This window comes from Carassius gibelio, chromosome B10 (genome assembly GCF_023724105.1).
Source record: "Carassius gibelio isolate Cgi1373 ecotype wild population from Czech Republic chromosome B10, carGib1.2-hapl.c, whole genome shotgun sequence".
In the NCBI taxonomy this organism is placed as follows: Eukaryota; Metazoa; Chordata; class Actinopteri; order Cypriniformes; family Cyprinidae; genus Carassius; species Carassius gibelio.
In genome coordinates, this window is record NC_068405.1 from 13,458,423 (window position 1) to 13,479,397 (window position 20,975).

The following is a 20,975-nucleotide window of genomic DNA, read 5'->3' on the forward strand; positions in this document are numbered from 1 at the left end:
CGAATTTCTGATGTTTATGAGGATATTTTTACTTTCAAGTGTTAATGTTTATGAGCTGTTAAGGAGTCTCGGTTGGAATCCAGAAGTGCTGTCTCATAAATATGTTTTCCAGCTGTGGCTTGAGTCCTTCAAGTTTGGACTGAATTTGAGCTTCTGTGTACGTTTATGCATTTGCATTTGTGTGTTGTCTCTAATTTGCTGCAGTGCATTTGTGCTTATTTATGAAGTCTAATTGGAAGCTATTTTGATGTTGTAGAGTTCAAACCATTAGACATGCTGTTGCAGTCCAGCACATCTCACTTAACTGGTTATAATTGAATCCCAAAGGGTCCGTCTCTGCCTGTGAAGTGTTGTTTTGGGGCCAGAGAGACTGGTGGGGAGTTAAGGGAAGTTTGGAAGAGACTCATATGATCCGTCAGAATCACACAGTGTAGACTTTTTGTCTGGTCTGTTGTCTGCTAACACACAGCCCATCAAAGAAGCTTTTAATAAAGCTGAGATCCACTGCAAGGTCTGTGAGAGCACAGAGAACTGTTGGCACATTAGTTTTCTGATTCAGTAACGTCCTTAACAAAGTAATTTAGCATGTTGCTAAGCTAATTTGACACCGTAACAAGTGTCAATTACAATACAAACCCTACTGCTCTTATTTTGTTTAAACTGAACCAATCTGGTTATATTGTATTTAGCTTATGGGAGGTAAAACAGGTTTGGGACAACATGAGAGTGAGCAAATAATAACAGAATTTTTATTTTGGGGTGAATTATCCCTTAAATCAGTGGTTCCCAAAGTAGGGGTCGCGACCCCACGGTAGGTCGCGGGACCCCGGCGCAGGGGTCGCGAGATGATTTCGATATAGGCTTTATATATTTTTGTTTCAATTAATTTAACTCTTTCGCATCGCACGTACGATCACACCGGTGTGATCAGTCTAGGCTAGTCCCTGGAGTGTACGACCACACCGGTCAGTGCATGAAGTGAAATTCAAATGTGCTCTCGCGAGTTGGCTGGCGCTGAGCCAGAGACAAGTGCGCTCAGAGCTGTCATCACAACTTTTCAGTGTTTTCAACCACATAATGTTTATTTTAGGTTTCAGACATATAAGTACTAGAAAAAACAATACATTTAGAGTTTGTAAAATACACACTGATGTCAAAGGAAGAGGCAATAATAATCTTTTTCATTATAATTAGACACATTTTATTCATATCAGATACACATTGTGTAAGTAACTTTAAAGTTTACTCCATTATTCTCCCAGTTCACCAGCCACTTACTTTTATGTATTTCGGGAGAAGTGGATGAATTCACATGTTGTAAATCCAACAGATCTAATTCTCTGAACTGCGTCTGCGGCACAAACTAAGATGGCGGCGCCCATCGCGCATACAGCTCAACTAAAGCGATCGTTATAAAGGTGTTTAAACAACAAAACACTTCCACTTGCATATATTTGACAATCGGAATATCAGCTATTTCATGCCATATCTAACAAATTTGTTAATATTTTGAATAAAAAAGGAAAAATGACAAAAGCAGATAATTCATTCAGCTCTGTTGTTGCTGCGGTATGTCACGTGACAAGCAATGACGCGTCACCATGGAAAGCATAAAGTGACACATCTAGCGGATTAGCATGAGTGTGTGTGTGTGTGTGTGTGTGCGTGCGTGTGTGTGTGCGCGTGTGTGTGCGCGTGCGTGTGTGTGTGTGCGCGCGAGCACGGGTGTGAGCACGCGTGTGAACAGCTCAGACTTACTCGACTGGTTCCTGATGGCAGAATAATGAACGAGTTCAACCCAACATAGCTGCACAGTTACTTTCCGAGAGAGAACAGGTGGATATCGAGCAGCTCATGCAGAATTGTAACACTGATTTTGCACGCAGAACAATAAAATATAACTTCGTGTGCTTTGAGACTGGGCATAAAATTGATTTGCTGTACATTTCACGCTACGAGAGGTGTTTTTTTTTGGGGGGGGGGGGGGGGGGGGGTCGCAGGGCAGCAGCGCATTTATGGGGTCGCCGCGGGCTAAAAAGTTTGGGAACCCCTGCCTTAAATGACAATCAACATCATAGTACTATTAATCTGTTTTCACTTTCTCCCAGTTGTTTGCTTTCATGCTAGACACAACCAAATGTGTTTATAGACTAATGTTTTTTTCAGTATTAGCACAATCAGAGTTGAACGATAAATTTAATCCAGAAAGCAGGCGCTGTTTGGCAGACTTTTTAGTGTCTACGCACTTCAGATGTACATGCTCAGAAGAAGTGCATGTCAAAACAGAACACAAATGACACTTTTAACTTACAAGACTTTAAAGCACATGCAAATAATGCGTTTTTGTGATTGTGAATAAGTTCAGTGTCCTGGGAGTGTACGTTTATTGTGTTATCACACACACCTACTCCTAGTGACGTGTTGTGTAATTTACTCCGAAGGTTATCCTCAATAAAAATGTCTATTTTAACTAGACTTCAGTCTGTTTTAATCTCATTTAAACTGGAGTTGCAGGTATCTCTTGTTTTTGTTGTTGCTGTTGTTGTTCCATATCCTCTATTTCCAGAAATGGCGTAGAAAGGAAACAATGTAAACCAATATTAGCATTAACCATTCATGAAATGTAGAAACTTTAACTCATTTATGCATTGTATTTGCTTAAATGTAATTTGAAGGTTGCACGGCATAAGATTTGGCTAAAAATGTTACCTAGGCAGGCAGCTCTGTAAGGTTTGGAACAGAGCCCCCGAGTCACTCTTCTCTGGAGCTTATTGATTCTCAGAGATGGCAGAAGGTGTTAGCGGTATGACAGAGCAGTCCTGGCTGTGAGCTAAGACTCCGTAGGAGCTCATCGACTCTGCTCTGCCCCACAGGGACTTCACTTATCACACCAAGGGCTTTTACTCAATGTCTTCAACACCCAGGGAGCCTCGCAGGAGGGAAGCTCAGACTCTGTCACCCATTCACTCTCCGTACTAGTGCTGCAAACCTCCACTTAGGAGACAGACATTATCTCTCATCAAGGGCAGCGTGCCAGGGTTTTGTCTTTAATCAATTATTGATGTGAGAAATAAAGCCGTATTTGGAAGGTACTTTGTACTCTAACAGGTGAACAGATTGCTTTGTCTGACAAGGCTTGTGTTTCCAGTCAGGCTGAAAATTGAACTTTTTAAGGGGAAGAGAGAGATGTAGAACAAGGGGCCACTGTGATGCCTGAGATTTAGAAACAAGCTGAGAAGAGATTCACCTCTTTTGCTTCGTATCTGCCTTTTTCACTTTCTCCTCTTCCTTTAAACACACAGAGAGAGTTCATCTTAAAAGAATATAACAAGTGACTCACCTTCAGGCAATATACAGTATGCTGTTTCAGCACTATTAGTGTCAGATAATAGTGTTTCAAAACTAAAGCATGTTTTTAAACAACCTTTACAAATGGCTCTTACACTTACCACATCCTTACGATCATTTTTATCCTTATGATGTCTTACTGTTTCATCTGGGGGTTGATCATAAACAGCATGTTAGAAAATGTGTAGTAATAGCTTACCTATCAAGAAGAACCTCCACAAGTTCGGCATGCTAAACATTCAATCAAATTCCTTCATCTTAATCTAAAGAGCTGGGCAATAATGTAGTTACACAATATAGTTACAGGCAGTTGAAATTTGTTTTACAGTACAGTATCAGAATCAGATATTGCATATATCCAGTTTTATGTACACTGCTGTGTGGTAATACATTTTGCGACAATATAAACAATCGCACATTGGAGATTTACCAGAGTCGTGGAGAAGATAGTTAAATGCAATGGCGTTACATAATTTAATGACAAAATAAATGAAACTGTTATGTGTTATAGTTACTGAGAAAATAAATCTGTAATTAAAGGGCACCCATTTTGCTAAATCCACTTTAACAGGGTGTTTGGACATAAACGTGTGTTGGCAGTGTGTGAACACAACCAACCTACAATGATAAAATCCACCCACTCCTTATTTTTTGATCCCCTTTAAACCAAATCAGTTTCACTAGGCCTGCCTGGTTGATTGACAGCCCTGCATTGCTATAGTTTCCGCCCTCAGAGGTTGTACGCTGTCCTCCATTTTCTCCGCTCTTAAGCAGCTGTAACATCAACAGTGACTCGTAAACAATCCTGGTGTTCTGTGTTTGGATGCATGACTGAACATAAGAGTCTTAATTTTCTCCCAGCAACTGAGCTGCTGAGGATGCAGTGGATGGCTTTCATTTTTCAAGGTAATGCGCCTCAAAATCTACCTTTATCACTCTAGACTCCTTTGTGAATGTTATGCCATCATAGGGCTTGGAATTTCAGCCATGTTTGTGTGTGTAGTATTTTAATTGATCAGGGCAGAATTTTTCAGATTAGTTCATGCCACAAGCTCTGTAACATTGCAATGTTTCATCAAACTTTCAGCGCATTTGGCTTCCCATATGTACAGCTGAAAATGGTTCTCTTGCTCTGACATGTTCTACCGGCTGCTTATTGTTGTAGATTTTCAATGTGGAGAGACGTATACATGACGCTCTATTCTGGAGAGGGGGCGGGAATATGCAGCTCATTTGCATTTAAAGTGAGACACACCAAAACAGCCCCCCCCCCCCCCCCCCCACACACACACACAATACAAATATCTAGCTGTAATAATTAATGATCTGTGGTGTATTTTGGGCTGAAACTTCGCAGACACATTCCAGGGACATCCAAGACCAATATTAAAACTTGTGAAAAAAGGGCATAATAAGTCTCCCTTACTTACAATTACATGTTAACTATTACAGAGGTTACATCTTTATATTTCTTGTATTAATATTTATTAACTAATATTTAATCTTTTAATATGATTTTAAATCTGTATTCAACCTCAGAACAATCTCAAAGTAAAAAAGAGGTGCTAAAGTCTGATTTTGTGGATTCTGTGCTTTAAAATTAAATTATTATAATTCAGAAAATGAAGATGAATTTTTAAAGTAATTAGTAATTAGTTTTGTGTATTACTGTGAGGTTTCAGGGACAGTTTTACTAAACAGGCAAATTAGCGCAAAAACTGATTTACTAACAATGTGCAAATTAAAGAACACAGACGCAATATCTTATTTACATATCGACCAACGTATTATACCAAGCGCAGAACAAATTAGCATTGTCACAAATAAAGAATAAGCAAATAAAGAAGAGACGTTAAAGAGAACGAGATTACGAAAAAATGAAGGTATGCTAGAAGCTTTGATAGATGACTCCTAGTTGAGGGTTCCAACTCGTCTTTTATTTCCTGAAGAAAATTAAAAATAAAATATCTTTGCAAAAAATATGTTCGGATAATGTGTTCTGGCATTCAAATTAATTAATAAATGTGGACAAAATCCTCTCCCTTCTACTATGCGCTCTCTGCTGTGCCTCGTCTTAACAACAATAATTGCAGCTATTTCAAGCGCAAAATAGTTTAAAACATGCATTTTTGGGGCATAAATAATGGCGCAAATGACAGAAATTTGGTGTGTACAAACGTTAGTAAATTGCATTGCGTTATTCATTTGAACACTCTCCTCCCATAAATTTTGTGTCTGAAAGGTAAACTCCCACAAATGCATATTCAATAAGGTCAGGCAAATAAATAGCTATGTCCATGCTTTTTTACAGTGCTAATTCTTCACTGCGTGTCTTTAGTTCATGACAGTACTATTTTAATTACAAAATATGGTTTGTGGTGGTACAAGCTGTTCATAAATCTAGCCCATAGACATTTAATTCTATTTATTGTAGCACACATGCATAAATGCATAACCTAAAATGAATCAAACATCAAAAGAGAAAATGTCAGAGAACAAAAATAGTGAAGTGGTTTTGTTAATTACACCAGCATTTCAGGAGCATTTGTTTACTGACTGAACTGCATGGCATTTATATGTCATATGTAAACATGATGTAACAACTTTCTGAAAGTGAAAGTGACATGACATACAGCCAAGTATGATAACCCATACTCAGAATTTGTGCTCTGCATTCAACCCATCCAAAGTGCGCACACACACAGCAGTGAACACACACCCGGAGCAGTGGGCAGCCATTTATGCTGCGGCACTCAGGGAGCAGTTGGGGGTTTGGTGCCTTGCTCAAGGGCACTTCAGTCATGGTATTGCCAGTCTGAGACTGAAACCCACAACCTTAGGGTTAGGATTCAAACTCTCTAACCATTAGGCCACGACTTCCCACGTGACGTTCTCTTGTGTGTGTAAATTTATCAAATCAATTAATTTGCAAAAGAAAACATAACACCACCACTAATGTTTGATGCCATTAACAGTCCTATATTTTTTTAACCAACAAGTTTCAAACGTCGAAGGTGCGACCATGTTAAAGGGGGGGTGAAACGCTTGTTTTCACTCAATATCCTGTTAATCTTGAGTACCTATAGAGTAGTACTGCATCCTTCATAAATCCAAAAAGTCTTTAGTTTTATTATATTCATAAGAGAAAAATAGTCTGTACCAATTTTTCGCGTAAAAACACGAGCGGCTGGAGGCGTGACGTGTGGGCGGAGCTAAATAATCACGAGCGCCAGTAGGCTTTTGCGTTGAGAGCGTTTGGAAGCTGTGACATTACCGTGAGGGAAAAACCATCATCCAAAACAAACCATGGCTTACAGTCAGATTCAGCCGTTTATTTATGATCCAGAATCAGATCCCGAGGCTGAAACTGAACGAGAGCAGCAGCATCAACGACTCGCTCCGAGCTGGGCTCGAACCTGGGTCTCCGGCATGGGAGGGGACGCACTAACAAGGAGGCAGAGATATTTGAAGCAGTTTTACTCACCGCCTGCGGTTCCAACACACGATCGTGACCCTTTTTCGTTGGGATTGCATCATCCTTAAGAAATAAACGATACGCAAATCCGTCGTCAAACTGGGCCTTGTTTGTAAAACAAGCATCTTCGAAATGCAGGTAACAAACAAAAACACTTGCACAACTCTGTTGATGCTCTGTAAAAATAAACTCCATCCACTGGTCCCTTAATGCTGTTTTTTTTTTTTTTTTTTTTTTTTTGGTAATCTGTGCAGGGTTGTCTTGCCCTGGCAACCAAAAGCACACTTGTTTTGTGACTTTTCGCGACGCTCTCGCTCTGATCAGTGAATCGCTCTGATCAGTGAGTGTCTCTGCTCTGCTATACGGGAGCGCGCGCTCTTCCGGCAGAAGTGCCCTTAGGACCCATATAAGGAAATTCTGCTCCATCTAACGTCACACAGAGCCATACTCGAAAAAAACGTTCCGAAACTTGTGACAAACCGGAAGGAGTATTTTGGGAACAAAAATACTCCTTCAAACATACAACTTAATTTTTGAAACTTTGTCCATGTTTAGCATGGGAATCCAACTCTTTAACAGTGTAAAAAACTCAGTATGTATGAAATAGCATTTCACCCCCCCTTTAATGTTGTTTCGGGAAACAGTGGTGACTAGCTTGTTAAATGCTCCCCTGATTAATTAAAGGTGATGAAATTATGATAAATAGTCATGAATAACTAAACTATTGTTAGCTTTGGCTAACATTATAAATGGCCATTTTATTATAAAAAAAAATAACCCATTGTTTGTTGTTTTTGTTGTTGTTTTTACATTCTGTCAAGCTTGTTCTTCCACTCTGTCATTATTTCTCCTGGTGTAAGATGGCCAACAAGTTTCAAGCATGTGTCCATGTGGGCATGTGTTTGTCTTTTTAATCCCTTCCTTTTATCAACTGTCTTCTTTTTTTTCCTTTGTTAGTGGCCTGTCGAAGTGTTACATTGTTGTCTGGTTGCTGATTGGCTGCTCTCTGAGCTGACAGTCGGATTAATTGAGCCTCTCCACTGAGTCCAATCAAACCTCACAACCAACACTGACACCAAAACAATCAACGACGACTCGCAGCCCGGCCTGAGATCCACAACTAATTAAAGGGATTGTATGGTTTACTCTTAGAGAGCTGCCTAATGCTCCGCGGGTCATCATAACACGGCATGTGGGATATCAAAGCTCACAGTAACACTCGTGAGGATTTGTTTTTATGATTCCTGAGGCAGGTTGGCTTTCCTCTGGCTGGTGTAGCACTTTATAATTAATTTGATTGGGTATGGTTCAGCTTAATTTGATTCAATTAAATAGATTTAAATTCAAAGGTGCTTAACTGGAATAATTGTGGTGTTTGCAGTTGTAAAAAGCTCATAAATGGTCGTAAACCATTAAAAAAGAAAGAAAATCAGTTGAATCCACCAGTACTGCTGTTTTGTTTTTTGTTTTGTTTTGTTTGTTGTTTAAAATTTCTAATTGGAATCTGTCACATATCTCAATTTTGTTGTTGTTTATACTATTATACTATTTACATTTAGATTACCTTTACCATCCTTTAACATCCTTCTAACATCTAATCAATGTATAAAATTTATCTTTAAAAACACCAAAAATGTCAATAATACTATTAAATGTAATTTTTAGAAAATATGATGCTGTAATCATGCTGTTCATTACAGTGTTGTGATGGCTACATTCATTTTTTTTTAGTAATGTATTTTTAATCAAAATATAATTTTAACACCTGTCGCTTGTTGTTACAGTACTGGCAATAACATGAAAATAACTGTGAGCTTATCGGTGTCTTTTGGTTTGTGTCCATTAAATTACTAATGAACAGAGAAATGAAAAAATATTCAAATGAGATTTACAGTGTTTTCAGTATTTTTAAATGACAAAATTCAGTAGATTATCTATAGAGCTATCACAAGTGGATGGTTAAATTATTTACCTCTTTTTTCCTGGAATGTCCTGTAAAAATAACTATGTTGTAATGCACACCATTGCCATGATATGAAAGTTTGTACCGCCCACCCTTACATCTGAGTGAACAAAGCATCTACAAAGAGCTTGAGAATAGATGGATAAACAGGGAAAAACAGGTCAGGGGGTGAGAGATCAATGTACAGGAAGATGAAATGTAGAGAAGTCAGAACATCTCCTCTTAGTATTCCCGTGTGCCCTTGCTGAGTTTCAGAAAATCAGAGCAGTGTGGCAAAGCCGTATTTAGACCTTTCACCCTGGCCTTCAGTTGCAATTTGCAATTAAAGTTGTGCTGCTATTTTAAGCCTTCAGGTCTGACCCAGGGCTTTTGTGTGTGACTCATAGAAAAGTGCTGAATTATTGTGTCTCCATCAGGCCCTAACTTTTGTTAAATGATTTGCAGAATTAATTTAAATACTTTTTTCTTATGGTCAATTTCCAGATCTGCAAACAGAAACATTTGTCTTTGTTTTTTGTTTTTATATGTATATACACTGTATTAAATTATATCTGTGATTAGTTATCACAAGTTGTCACTTATTATTTGTTATCACTTTGAGCTAATTCAACTAAAATAATTAATAATGGGTTGTTTCAACTTTATATTATTTGTGAAATTTGCTAGCAAATCTGAATTAAAAATCAGAATGAAAATTGTTCTACAATCAATTGTTATTATTATTATTATTATTATTATTATTATTATTATTATATTTTGTGTTATTATTAATACTTTAACTTTGCAAGGATGCATTTTGAACTTTTGATTCATAAAATAAAAAACTGCAAATCAAACTTTACAAATCAAAATTGAAATAATAGTAAATGCTACAAATTTTGTTATTTGCTATATTTATTAGCAAATCGAGGGGGGGGGGGATCGAAATTAAAATAATAGTAAATGCTACAATTAATTATTTTGTCCAAAAATATTTATTTTATTTTTTATTTTATTTTGAACTTTTGATTAATCCCAAAAAAAATAAATAAAAAATTAGTTTCCACAAACATATTAAGCTGCACAATTGTTTTTATTGTTAATAATAAATGTTTAATCAAATCAGCATAATTTTTAATTATTTAAAATATAAAAATTAGTTGTTTTAAAGTGTAGTAATAATTCCACAATATTCATGTTTTAGTTTATTTTATTCAAGTACATGCAGTTTATATTTTAGTCTGGCATATTTTACGTTAAAGTGCGTTTTGTTTTTGTTTTATAGACGGTTTCATCGAGCGCACGCGCCTGGACCTAAGTTGACTTCCGGTCTGTTGGCTGCAGTGCCTTGCCTTCTACAAACACAGTTAAAGTCAAGGTGATGAGTAGACTGAAGTTGGGCTCAAGTGGTTGTGCTGCGGGATGTGTTTCCCATACGTTTATTTTTTTTTTTTTGGAGACTCGCCACAATTTTAAAACTGATCGATTTTCAAAAAGGCTTCGTTGAATAAACATGAGTAACGTTACGTACTGCACTTTTATTAATAGTAATTCCTTACATTTAGATGTTTAAATATCAAAGCGAGGCACAGGTGTTTTTATATCGCTGTATTTCTGAAGGAAGACTTGCATGTTATATGCCTGATAACGCAGCGTTTGTGAGCGTAGCTCTGCTTTGTTTACAGCTGTTACTGGGGAAACCTCTATTTCTCGCGCTTTATGTCTATGCTTTAAAACATCTCCTGTTGGCAAATAATGAATTTGCATATTCATTAAGTCTGCCTGAACCACGCAGCAAACATATTTTGTTTGTTATCAAAAATATCTCTAGAGGGACTTGGCTGTTGTTATTTATTCTATTTGGAAGTCTTCCGGAAGTTAAGTTAGGTCCACAATACGGGCACGCGCAGTAACGTTTGTTTATGTTGTTGCCGTTGAAACCGTCTATATATATATGTCGTAAGTTATGTTAGCAAAAAATAATTGTGTTTACCATGATCTTGATTTTGAATCTTGCTAGTTTTTCTTGGCATCATTTTGTCAACTGTCTATTTTAATTTAAATAATTAAATCATTTTCTTTGAAAAAAAAAAAAGTAAAACAAAAAAAATCCTTCAGCAACAAACACCGAATCCACTAGACATTCTCAGTCGCTGTCTCCGTCTTACTCTGTTCTCTGTCTGTAAATGAGGATACTTTTGACCTTGACTGCTCTTCCTGGCTATTGATTGGCCACGTTAGCGTAGCCAGTTTTTAATCAGCGGCCTGTTTTGCAACTTCCATTCACTCTGCTGGAAGAGAGCGACTCCTCCAGTCTCCCACAGCAACAGATGGTAAAGAAGTAGGGCTGTTTGTGCGCAGAAGAATCGTTTTTTGAACCCAAACATAATGAGCCCATATTCAGCCTTCAGTCTTTCCTGCATTTAGTGTTTGGCAGAAAGGCAGTGAGGAGACGGGTTGCCAGTGTGTGTTTCTCTCTCTCTGAAATCAGTTTGGTCATTAGTCACTGCATATATACAGCATAAACAGTGTCTTTCCCGAGCCGCCTGTCTTTCGGCCGGCCTGCAGCATGTTTGGCTGATCTAATAGATGAGGACAGGCATTTTATTTTCAAGGAATTGTATTGAAGCATTTCGTGTATGTTGTTGTTGAAGGATTTTCTTGGTGAGTGTTTGTTGTGCGGACTGAGACTTAAAACGCAAGATATTGTGCAGAACTGAGGAAGATAATTTGAAAGCCAAGCTATTTATTATTCATAGTAGTTCAACTACAGTCAAGAAAATAAATAGTCAGATGCACAGTAAGGTAATTGCAAAGCACATCTATCTACACTGAAGTTTGTTAGGCTAATATTTAGCAGTCTGACACAAAAATAATGAGGATCTCAATTAGTGGAACAGTATTAAAGCTGAAAGTTCATTTACACCAAACAGAGATAGTTAAACAAGAAAATACACTGATTTATTAAACAGAGAAATAAACCATAGTATTTAACTAAATATTTCACTAGATTAATGAAGCAATGGAAATGATGAAAATGAAGCTTATTGCTGGAAAAGCAGCTTCACACAAGTTAGTAGCAGATATGTTATGATTTCAGTACTTTTTCTGATTATTTAAAGTGCAATCCTTTCGAATATTAAGTCACATTAAGATGTTTATGATTGCATAATTTGCATAAATAAAGGGTTACTCCACCCCAAAATGAACATTTTATCATTAATCACTTACCCCCATGTCGTTCCAAACCCGTAAAAGCTCCTTTCGTCTTCGGAACACAATTTAAGATATATATGGATGAAAACCTGGAGGCTTGAGACTATTCCATAGACTGCCGAGTAAATAACAGTGTCAAGGTCCAGAAAAGATATGAAAAGTTGTTGTCAGAATACTCACACTCACACTTAAATTGTGTTCTGAAGACGAACAGAGCTTTTACGGGTTTGGAACGACATGGGAGTAAAGTGATTAATGTTCATTTTGGGGATGGAGTAACCATTTAATGTCTAAAGATATATATTAATAACTGTTAAATTTAAAGGAATATATGTTTTATAAAAAATAATAATTACGATAATGTTTTCTTAGTATGAAAAATTATTTTACATACCTTTAGTATCACAGCTGTCAATGTCATATTTAAATATGTACTGTACGTTAAAAAGGAGGAAATAACTTCTGAATCCATAAAATCTTAACTAGATGAACATCAGCATTACTTGCACTGCTGTAAACTTAAATTAAGAAAATGAGCAGTTATTTTAACAACTTTTAACTTCTTTCATTATACTTGAAATTCCCAGATAGATTTTTGAGGTGTTAGATGCATGGGGTTTAAAGAAGACAATTGTGCTCTTAGGCTTGTTTTGATGTTTTCTTTATCTCTTTTTTTTTTTTCTTTCTTCTTTTTTGGTCGTTTGAAGTTCTTGCGAGTTGTTTGTTTCCATTGTACTTTACCGTTCAGAAAATCCAAATCTTTCAAAATCCGAAGTGATGTAACCGCATATGCAGCTTGATATTTTCTTGCAAGCAAATGTACGTTCAAGACTTTTGAGCATTTGAAAACAAAAAACAACATTAATTAATCATGACCTTCAGGATCAGAATCCATAAACATGTTGAGTTGCACTATTCATTTGGCCTCCATACAAAAGAACACAATTATGGCTTATCTGCAGATGAGAGTTCAGCAAACCTGCCAGTGTTTAACCTTGGGACTCAACTGAAAGAGCCAGAGAACGGTAGCGCTCAAAGAATAAACGCACAGAGGGCTGAAAGAAACTTTTGTGGCTAAATATTATGGCCCTCAATATATTAGTCTCAACAACTTTTTGTTATACTAATCCATCAGCCCCCTTTTTCCATTTTAAACTCATAACCAGCACAAGAACTCTTTCTGTGGCTTTAAGATACCATGTGTGTGGATGTTTGTTTGGTTTGTAGAAATGCCTGAATCTTTATTCATTCATTTATTTTACACATTTTTGAAGGAATATGCTTTTGTTGTTTTGTTGAACATATGGCTAGGTCAAACTCAGACACTTCAACATTTTTTTTTTAATCCTAAATTGATTATATACACAATGACAGAAAAAATATGGAAATATATTATTTATAAGAGTTAGCTTGAATGAGAACGTTAGCCTTTTTATCATAAAAGTTTATAAAGTTTTCATGAAATTTATCAAGGATGAAATGGTAAAAAGATAAAAATATAGATTCGGAAATGGAAATTGACGACACAAGATATAAACAAAATGTTTTTTAAATCCATATCAATATATTAATAGTAACATTACGTAATCTAATATTAATTATCATTATTATTAATAATAATAATAATGGTAATACGTCAAATTCAAATCAAATTGATTCAAATCAATCTAATTAATAGTTTAATTGATCAAATGTGTGTCACACTGGTCTGTGTTTCTCTGGGTGTCCACTAGTGGTCTCACTTCCCCTTAGAGTCACCCCACTGCAGGCACTACATTTCCCACAAGCCTTTGTCCCATTCATCACTGTTAATTGCACACCTGTTAATTGCACTCAGCTGTCCCCACTTTCATCTTTTCCACCTGTCCATATATACCCGGTTTGTTTCTATCTGTTTCATGGAGTCCTTGTTTTATGTCACCCTGGTTTTTCATGTTCCCTAGTGTCTTTCGTGATTCTTGTTTCTTGGACTGCTCTTCTGTTATTGAACTTTTGCCTGCTGGATTTTGATTTTTGGATTACCCTATTAAAACACTGCAATTGGATCTCTCATTTCGTGTGTGCATTCGTAACAATATGGCAGAAACAGTAGTAGAAGTGGTAGAGTACATAGTAGTAGTATTAGTAGTAAAAGCAAAATTGTGAAATGTTATTTTAATTTAAAATAATTTTTATTTTAATGTTTTGAAATATAATGTATTCCTGTTATGCAAAACTACACACACACACACACACAACAATATTTGCTTTTATTATAATCTAAGATTTATAAAAGAAATGACTTTATGGTTATCATCTATTAGCAATGCAAGTCCAGTTATGGAAATTGTATAATTATAATGGCAAAGGTTAAGTAAACAACATCCATTAAAAGCCAGAAGTGTTCATATTTAAGGCAACACTGATGTGTTCTCATACATTTAGTTAAAACTTCTTTAAAGAGATGCATTTTTCATGCCAGTTTTCTACTAAATGATTCATTGTGAGAAGCATTTTGTTGAAGAAAAAAAAAACAGCCTTGTGTGTCAAATTCATACGAGCAGAATGAGGCTGCTTTCATAGTTTGACTGTCAGATTGAAGTGTTTAACTGTGTGTTACACATCTATTGTGAACACGCAGAGCAGATGGTGTTGGATGTTTGTCTGATGGTCCTGGTCAGTGGCCCGTCTGACCGCTACCTGCGCTCTCCTGAATGATCACCCCTCACGGGCTCCAGCGTCTGCCCTGCGCTCTCACCTCTGTCCTACAGAACAAATACACGCATGTATTAAAAGATTTCAATAAGAAAATCATATTAAATGCTTTGATGTCATGACACATCAGCAATGCCCTACTTTGCTGGAGTGCTTGAGGTTTGAAAGAGCTGATTTGTTTAAAAATGGTCTGAAGTTGAAGGATTGTGGGGGTTTCAACTATCACAACCATTCATCACTCATCTCTATTTGGCCTCGGTGGGAATCTTATTGTGCTTCCCACCTTTTCTCTCTCTCGTTTCTTGTCAGTTCGAGGTGATGGTCCTAATCTGTTTATGGTGAGGGTGGAGGCAGGCCTGTGGGTTCTGTAACCTTATCATATCAGAGCAGCTTCCCGTTAGATTCCACAGATGCACAAATGCAATCTGCCTATGTTTATAAAAGCTTCATATGGGGATAATATGCATGGCTTTTTATCAGTGTGCGGCAAGACTATCTCTTGCACTGAAAAACTGTGCATGTGAAAGGGGAAGATGTGGCAATGGAGAGTGCATTTGCCGAGACTGAATTGTTATAATGGCCATTCATGTATTCGCAGATGCACAGCAGTAGATGTTGTGGATTTCTGTGCATTTTTGTGAATTTATGCACACGTAAGTTTTTATGTGAATTGGAGGTCTACAGTTTATATTATAGTTTGTTGATGTGATTATTATGGTTAGTTTTAGTATATATATTTTTTAATTCTAATTAATGTTTTATGAATGATTGCGTATTTTATGTAATAATTATATCATTATTTATATTGAAAAAATACTAAATATTGTATAAAATATTACGTAAAAGTATTTATTATTATTATTATTATTATCATCATCATCGTCATCATCAAATGTCCCTATTTTATACAAAACAGTAATGAAATAACTATTGTATTAACTATTTATGCAATATAAATATAAATATTTGTTGTTGTATAGTTATTTTTATTTTAATATTTTATAATGTTTAATATTATATTATAATATTTTTATCTTTATTATAATTTATTATAATGTTTATATAATATAAAATAATGTAATATAATGTAAAATAATAATAAAAAATAAATAATAAAATATAAATGAATACTTTTATTAACTATTTATGTAATATAAATATTTGCTATTATTGTTTAATTAATGTTTTCTTTTATTAAGAATAGAATAGAATAGAATAGAATAGAATAGAATAGAATAGAATAATATTGGGTCGGATGCAGATGTTCCAATTTTAGCAGTTTAGATAGATCAGGTTGGAACCTCAGGTTTTTAGAGTTTGGCTTTGAGGTGTGGGTGTGAATATGTTCATATATATATATATATATATATGTGTGTGTGTGTGTGTGTGTGTGTGTGTGTGTGTGTGTGTGTGTGTGTGTGTGTGTGTGTGTGTGTGTGTGTGCGTGTGTGTGTGTGTGTGTGTGTGTGTGTGTAAGTTTTACTTTTGCCAGAGTCCTTGATAAGACCCCTGCAGATTCCCTCATCTTAAATTGATGATATTGTTTATTTGCTGTATTGTATCACTTCTGTAGAGGCTACAATTCTTTAGCCCCACAGCTATGCACTCCTGGGTCAGTCCAAATGTTATTAATCTGAAACGTACAGGACTGAACCAAACACCTCCAGGGTTTCCACAAAGCCAAGGCAAAACTCCTTTTAACCACCCCTGGTGACTCTTACCAAGGCCTGCTGCTATGTACTGCAGTGAACGCTCTCGTATGTATTCATACAAGCATGCAAGCACACGATTATGACTTTAAGCACATCTCTATGAGTGTGGACTGAATACATCAGTGCCTGCTTGGAAATATAGCTGTGGTTGTAGATATTATTTGTGGACGTGACACCAATGTGGTGAGCAGGTTTAAAAAAGTAGTGAAGTAACTAGAGGTTCTTATCGCTTTTAATGAAGTGAACGCTCCTGCGGTGAGTCTGAATGCTTTTACAACACTGTTAAAATCAAAGAATTAAAAGCATAACGTTGTTAGGATTGAACCCCTGCTGTTCTACCTAATCACATGTTTGAATGCACACGAGACGGGGGACGGCGAGAAAGTTAGATTTACTTTGGGATGTCTTCATAGGCCCACTGTTGAAAACATGGTACTTAGTTTAATTGCAGGAATGAAGGATTGAGAAAGAGGAGAGACCGTGCTGGGGCCTCATCCAAAAAGTGAATGGGATATCACGGTGTGCATCAGGGGATACATTCAGTTTACTTCAACCCTGAGTGGGTTTCTGTACTAAAACTTGAATTTTAGATTTTCTATATTTTTTATATTATATATTTTGAGTGGTATATCTCTGTGCAAAAACGTAGGTTTTAATTTTTATTTATTTTTTTGTATGCAGTTGTTAGGGTGTTTTCTAGGGCAGGGTGTTTTTAAACTGGGGTCTGGGGAACCCTAGGGATCAGCAAGGAGTAAATTATTAATAAGCTATTAATAAGATTGGTATTGACCAAGTTCATAGGCTGTCATATGTTGATGTTGTGTATTTTCAACAATTTCCGTATGAAAAATATTGCATTTTCGGGGGGAAAATAATCAGTTATTATAATAATAAGTCTTTGAAAATCAAAATCTGTATTTGAATTATTTAATGTTATTATAAACTAGTTTTCACCTTGCCACTTCCTTGATAAAGAAAAAACATTTTTACTCACACACAAATATACCCATGCGAGTCAAGTTTTGTGGTTCAGGGTTGCATATGTATATATGGACATTATGTGTGTGTGTGTGTGTGTGTGTGTGTGTGTGTGTGCTTCAGTATTTAACTTGCTGCTGCTTTTTAGCAGCATTGTTTGAGTAAAAACTGATTCAAAGTCTTTACTTTTCAGGAAAATAATGCTGTCGACTTAACACAAAGTAATTATTCTCTGGATTATATATATATATATATATCGGGGCAGAGGTGGGTACCCAAAAACTGTACTCAAATAAAAGTAAAAGTAATAGTCTGAATAGTTACTTGAGTAAGAGAAAAAAAAACTTACTTTGGATTATATACTGTATATCTACAGGTTATTTTTATATATATAGATAAAATATATGCTGTATATACTATTTTAATATATTATATATTAAATATTTATATATTTATATATTTGAATCAGCCTTTACACCAGTCTTCAGTGTCACATAATCCTTCAGAAATCATTACAACATGTTGATTTACTATCAGTGATGTTCTTTTTAGTTTTCTATTCATCAAATAATCCTAAACAAAATGTCACAGGTGCCAAAAAACATTACTCATCAAAACTGTTTCCAGCACTGGTAATAAATCAATATATTAGAATGATTTCTGAAGGATCATGACTCTGAAAACTGGAGTAACAGCTCATGAAATTTCTGATTTGCCTCACTGTATTAGCCTATACTGTATATGTATATACATCTGACACGGAAAAGAGTGAAAATTCCTCACATGACCACTAAGTTACCGAACATCTGAACAAAACAAACCAAATGCACATCTTCTTCCATCTGTTCTGCAAAATGTAAACAAAAGTATATTTCTGCATCGCAAATACTGTGGAAATATCAATATTAATTGTGTCTATGCAAATGCATTCCTGCAGGAACAGAGCTAACGCGGGTTTGGAGGGTATTTATTTCATACTCTATGACAGATTATTTAATGTACAAATTATACATTGTATTTAATGTATAAGTTGCACACACAACAAACTGGTAATGTCATAGTGGTGTCACATACTGTAATCGAATGTAGCCTATCTTTACCTATATCTATACTTAGAACAGAGAACCCTTAAGGCTGATTTATACTTCTGCATTAATACAGTGCTTTCTTTGCACAGAATAATTGGGTCTTGGTAGTATATGAAATGTGCATAATTCTTTCAAGGGGTTTATCGTATTTTGGCATCCATAGCATAGCATCCCTGGTCTAGGACATTATTAGGGTAATACTCTTCATGCAGGATTTAAACGGTTCTGGACGAAGGAAAGCAGTAAGAGTCATAGATGGAGAGCAGGAGGCTGTTCTCAGAGTGCCATTTCTCATGAAAGAATGGTTTCAGTCTTGAGTTAGTTTCATCTCCTCCTCGTTCACACACTGTTCATCGTTCTCCTCAGGGAATCACACCACCACCAGCCGCCCAACCTGCTGCTCCTCTTTCTCTCTCCATCTGTCTTTTTGGGCTGAATCAACCAACCCTGTGTAACAGCTACTATTTAATCAGAGAAGGAATTCATTTCTCAATTGTGTGTTTTAAGCACTGTCAATCAATTTAACTTAAAATCAACTTAAATTAAATCATTACATGAAATGGCTAGTACTCAATCAAATTAAACACAATTTACGAAAATTACATTAAATATTGAAGATAATTCCCAAATGAAGATTATTTAAAAACATTATCGTGGCAGATGAGTCAATCATTGAACAGATATTACAAGTACAATGTGTCCTTTGTGAACAGCTTGACATTTTGCTTTCTTTTTTTGATTTTTTGTATTTATATGCACCAGAGTGTGTTCTAGTTGATTGATTTTTGGATTTTTATTACATGTAAGGGTCGATGTTATGTGGAAGCTCTGGAGGAAATGTCTTTCTCTGTTTCCCACAGCTGGGAGGTGGTGCGGTTCCTCCTCTCCAACCTGCGCTGGTGGATGGAGGAGTATCACTTTGATGGCTTCAGGTTTGATGCTGTGACTTCAATGCTGTACCACCACCATGGCATCGGTTAGTTGTTCTGCACCTGTAAACAAGCCATCATTCATTGTAAAAACAAATCATTGTCTTTATAGTATTTAGTCTTTTTCTGTTGAAATATCGAAGTATCAAGGTAAAAAGAACTAAAAGAAGTAATTTGTTCAGGAATCGGCCTATACTATTTGTGCTGTATGCTGATTTACTGTAAAAACTGAAATTAAAGCTTTCCAATCCTACCATTAAACTCACTAAATTGTTTAATTCATGCTTAAAATGAGAAAATAGGCTTAGAAATATTAATAACAGACACAGCCATCTCTCTGGAAACATGCAATGGAATTTTGCTTCTGGTTCTCAAGTAGGTCTAACATTTATCCTATATAAACACATAATTTTTTACTGAAAATGAAACAGATTTACGGATTAATTTAATTTATTTAATATGCATCGCTATGTCCATGTACTATGTTACTTACTTCAAGAAGAAAATGGTGTACTTCATATATGTAAAGTTTTACTGTCTGTATTGGTCTATATAGAGAGCGACTCTGTATAAAAGCCTCTGTACATCTCTGAATCAGTTCAATTAGATGAAATGTGAAGGCTTTGATGCACTGATTCCTGAATAGTGTGTAAGAGACATGTCAACTATGTCATTTATGTTGTATTAATAAAGCTCTGAATCATCGCACATGGAGGAAAAGTACTAACTGCATGAATAGATTTGAAAGGCCTTCTTAAACCATTATCATAAATTATGGGAGACCTTGGCAGCTCTATACATATTACAGTAAAATGATTAGACTTGTGAAAAGCTTGTGGTGCCATTAATCCATATCCCACTGGACAATTTCCTCCGAATCGCACAGTCAAATTATCTGGTTTTGCCCAGGCACGTCGTTTTCGGGGAACTACAGCGAGTACTTCGGGATACAAGTGGATGAAGACGCACTTGTCTATCTAATGCTGGCCAATTACATTCTCCACAAGCTCTACCCACAATGCATCACTGTAGCAGAGGTGAGAGTCTACCTGCACCGGGTGCATTTCTATTTTTTCACAGGGGGTATAATTTTTCCTCTTTCCCACCAATTACAGCTCCCATTACCTTTTTTTTTTCACTCCCAAGTGGAAATTTCATGTAATTCTTTTCAATTCTCCTGCTCTGTGCCGGTGCGTTTATTTAAATCTAAGCTCCTGTGAGGTCGGAGCTGAATGCCGTGGCTAATGGATCAGGGTGATAATTGGGTGATTAAGGCCAAAAGATTCAAGAAAAGAGCAGGAGAGATTTTCAGGGACAGGCTCCGTATGGATCTGTTTCACTCTCTTCTTCGCTGGTCTCGTATGACCCACAGGCAGGTTGTAATTCAAGCAGGCATTTTTCAAATTGCTTTAATTCACCCATCTGCCAATGTTATTAATCAAAAGTACAGAATGATCGGGGAAGTAGAAGAGTACAACAGCATCCCTGAAGATGGACAGAAGCTGTATCTCAAGGGTTGCCTCAAACCAGGCAACATTCGTTTCATACATTTACTCAGTCCCAAACCCCTCTCACTGCAGGGAAATCAAATCT

General features: G+C 36.2%; 1 protein-coding gene across 1 annotated transcript in view; it reads left to right on the forward strand.

The window, feature by feature from the left end:
- Nucleotides 1-20,975, forward strand: part of gbe1a (glucan (1,4-alpha-), branching enzyme 1a) — a 138,113-nt gene that overhangs the window by 58,669 nt on the left and 58,469 nt on the right. Inside the window, exons 8-9 of the mRNA XM_052566505.1 lie at nt 19,314-19,429; nt 20,292-20,419. Of these exons, the coding sequence (XP_052422465.1) occupies nt 19,314-19,429; nt 20,292-20,419 (244 nt within the window). The remainder of the gene's footprint in view (nt 1-19,313; nt 19,430-20,291; nt 20,420-20,975) is intronic.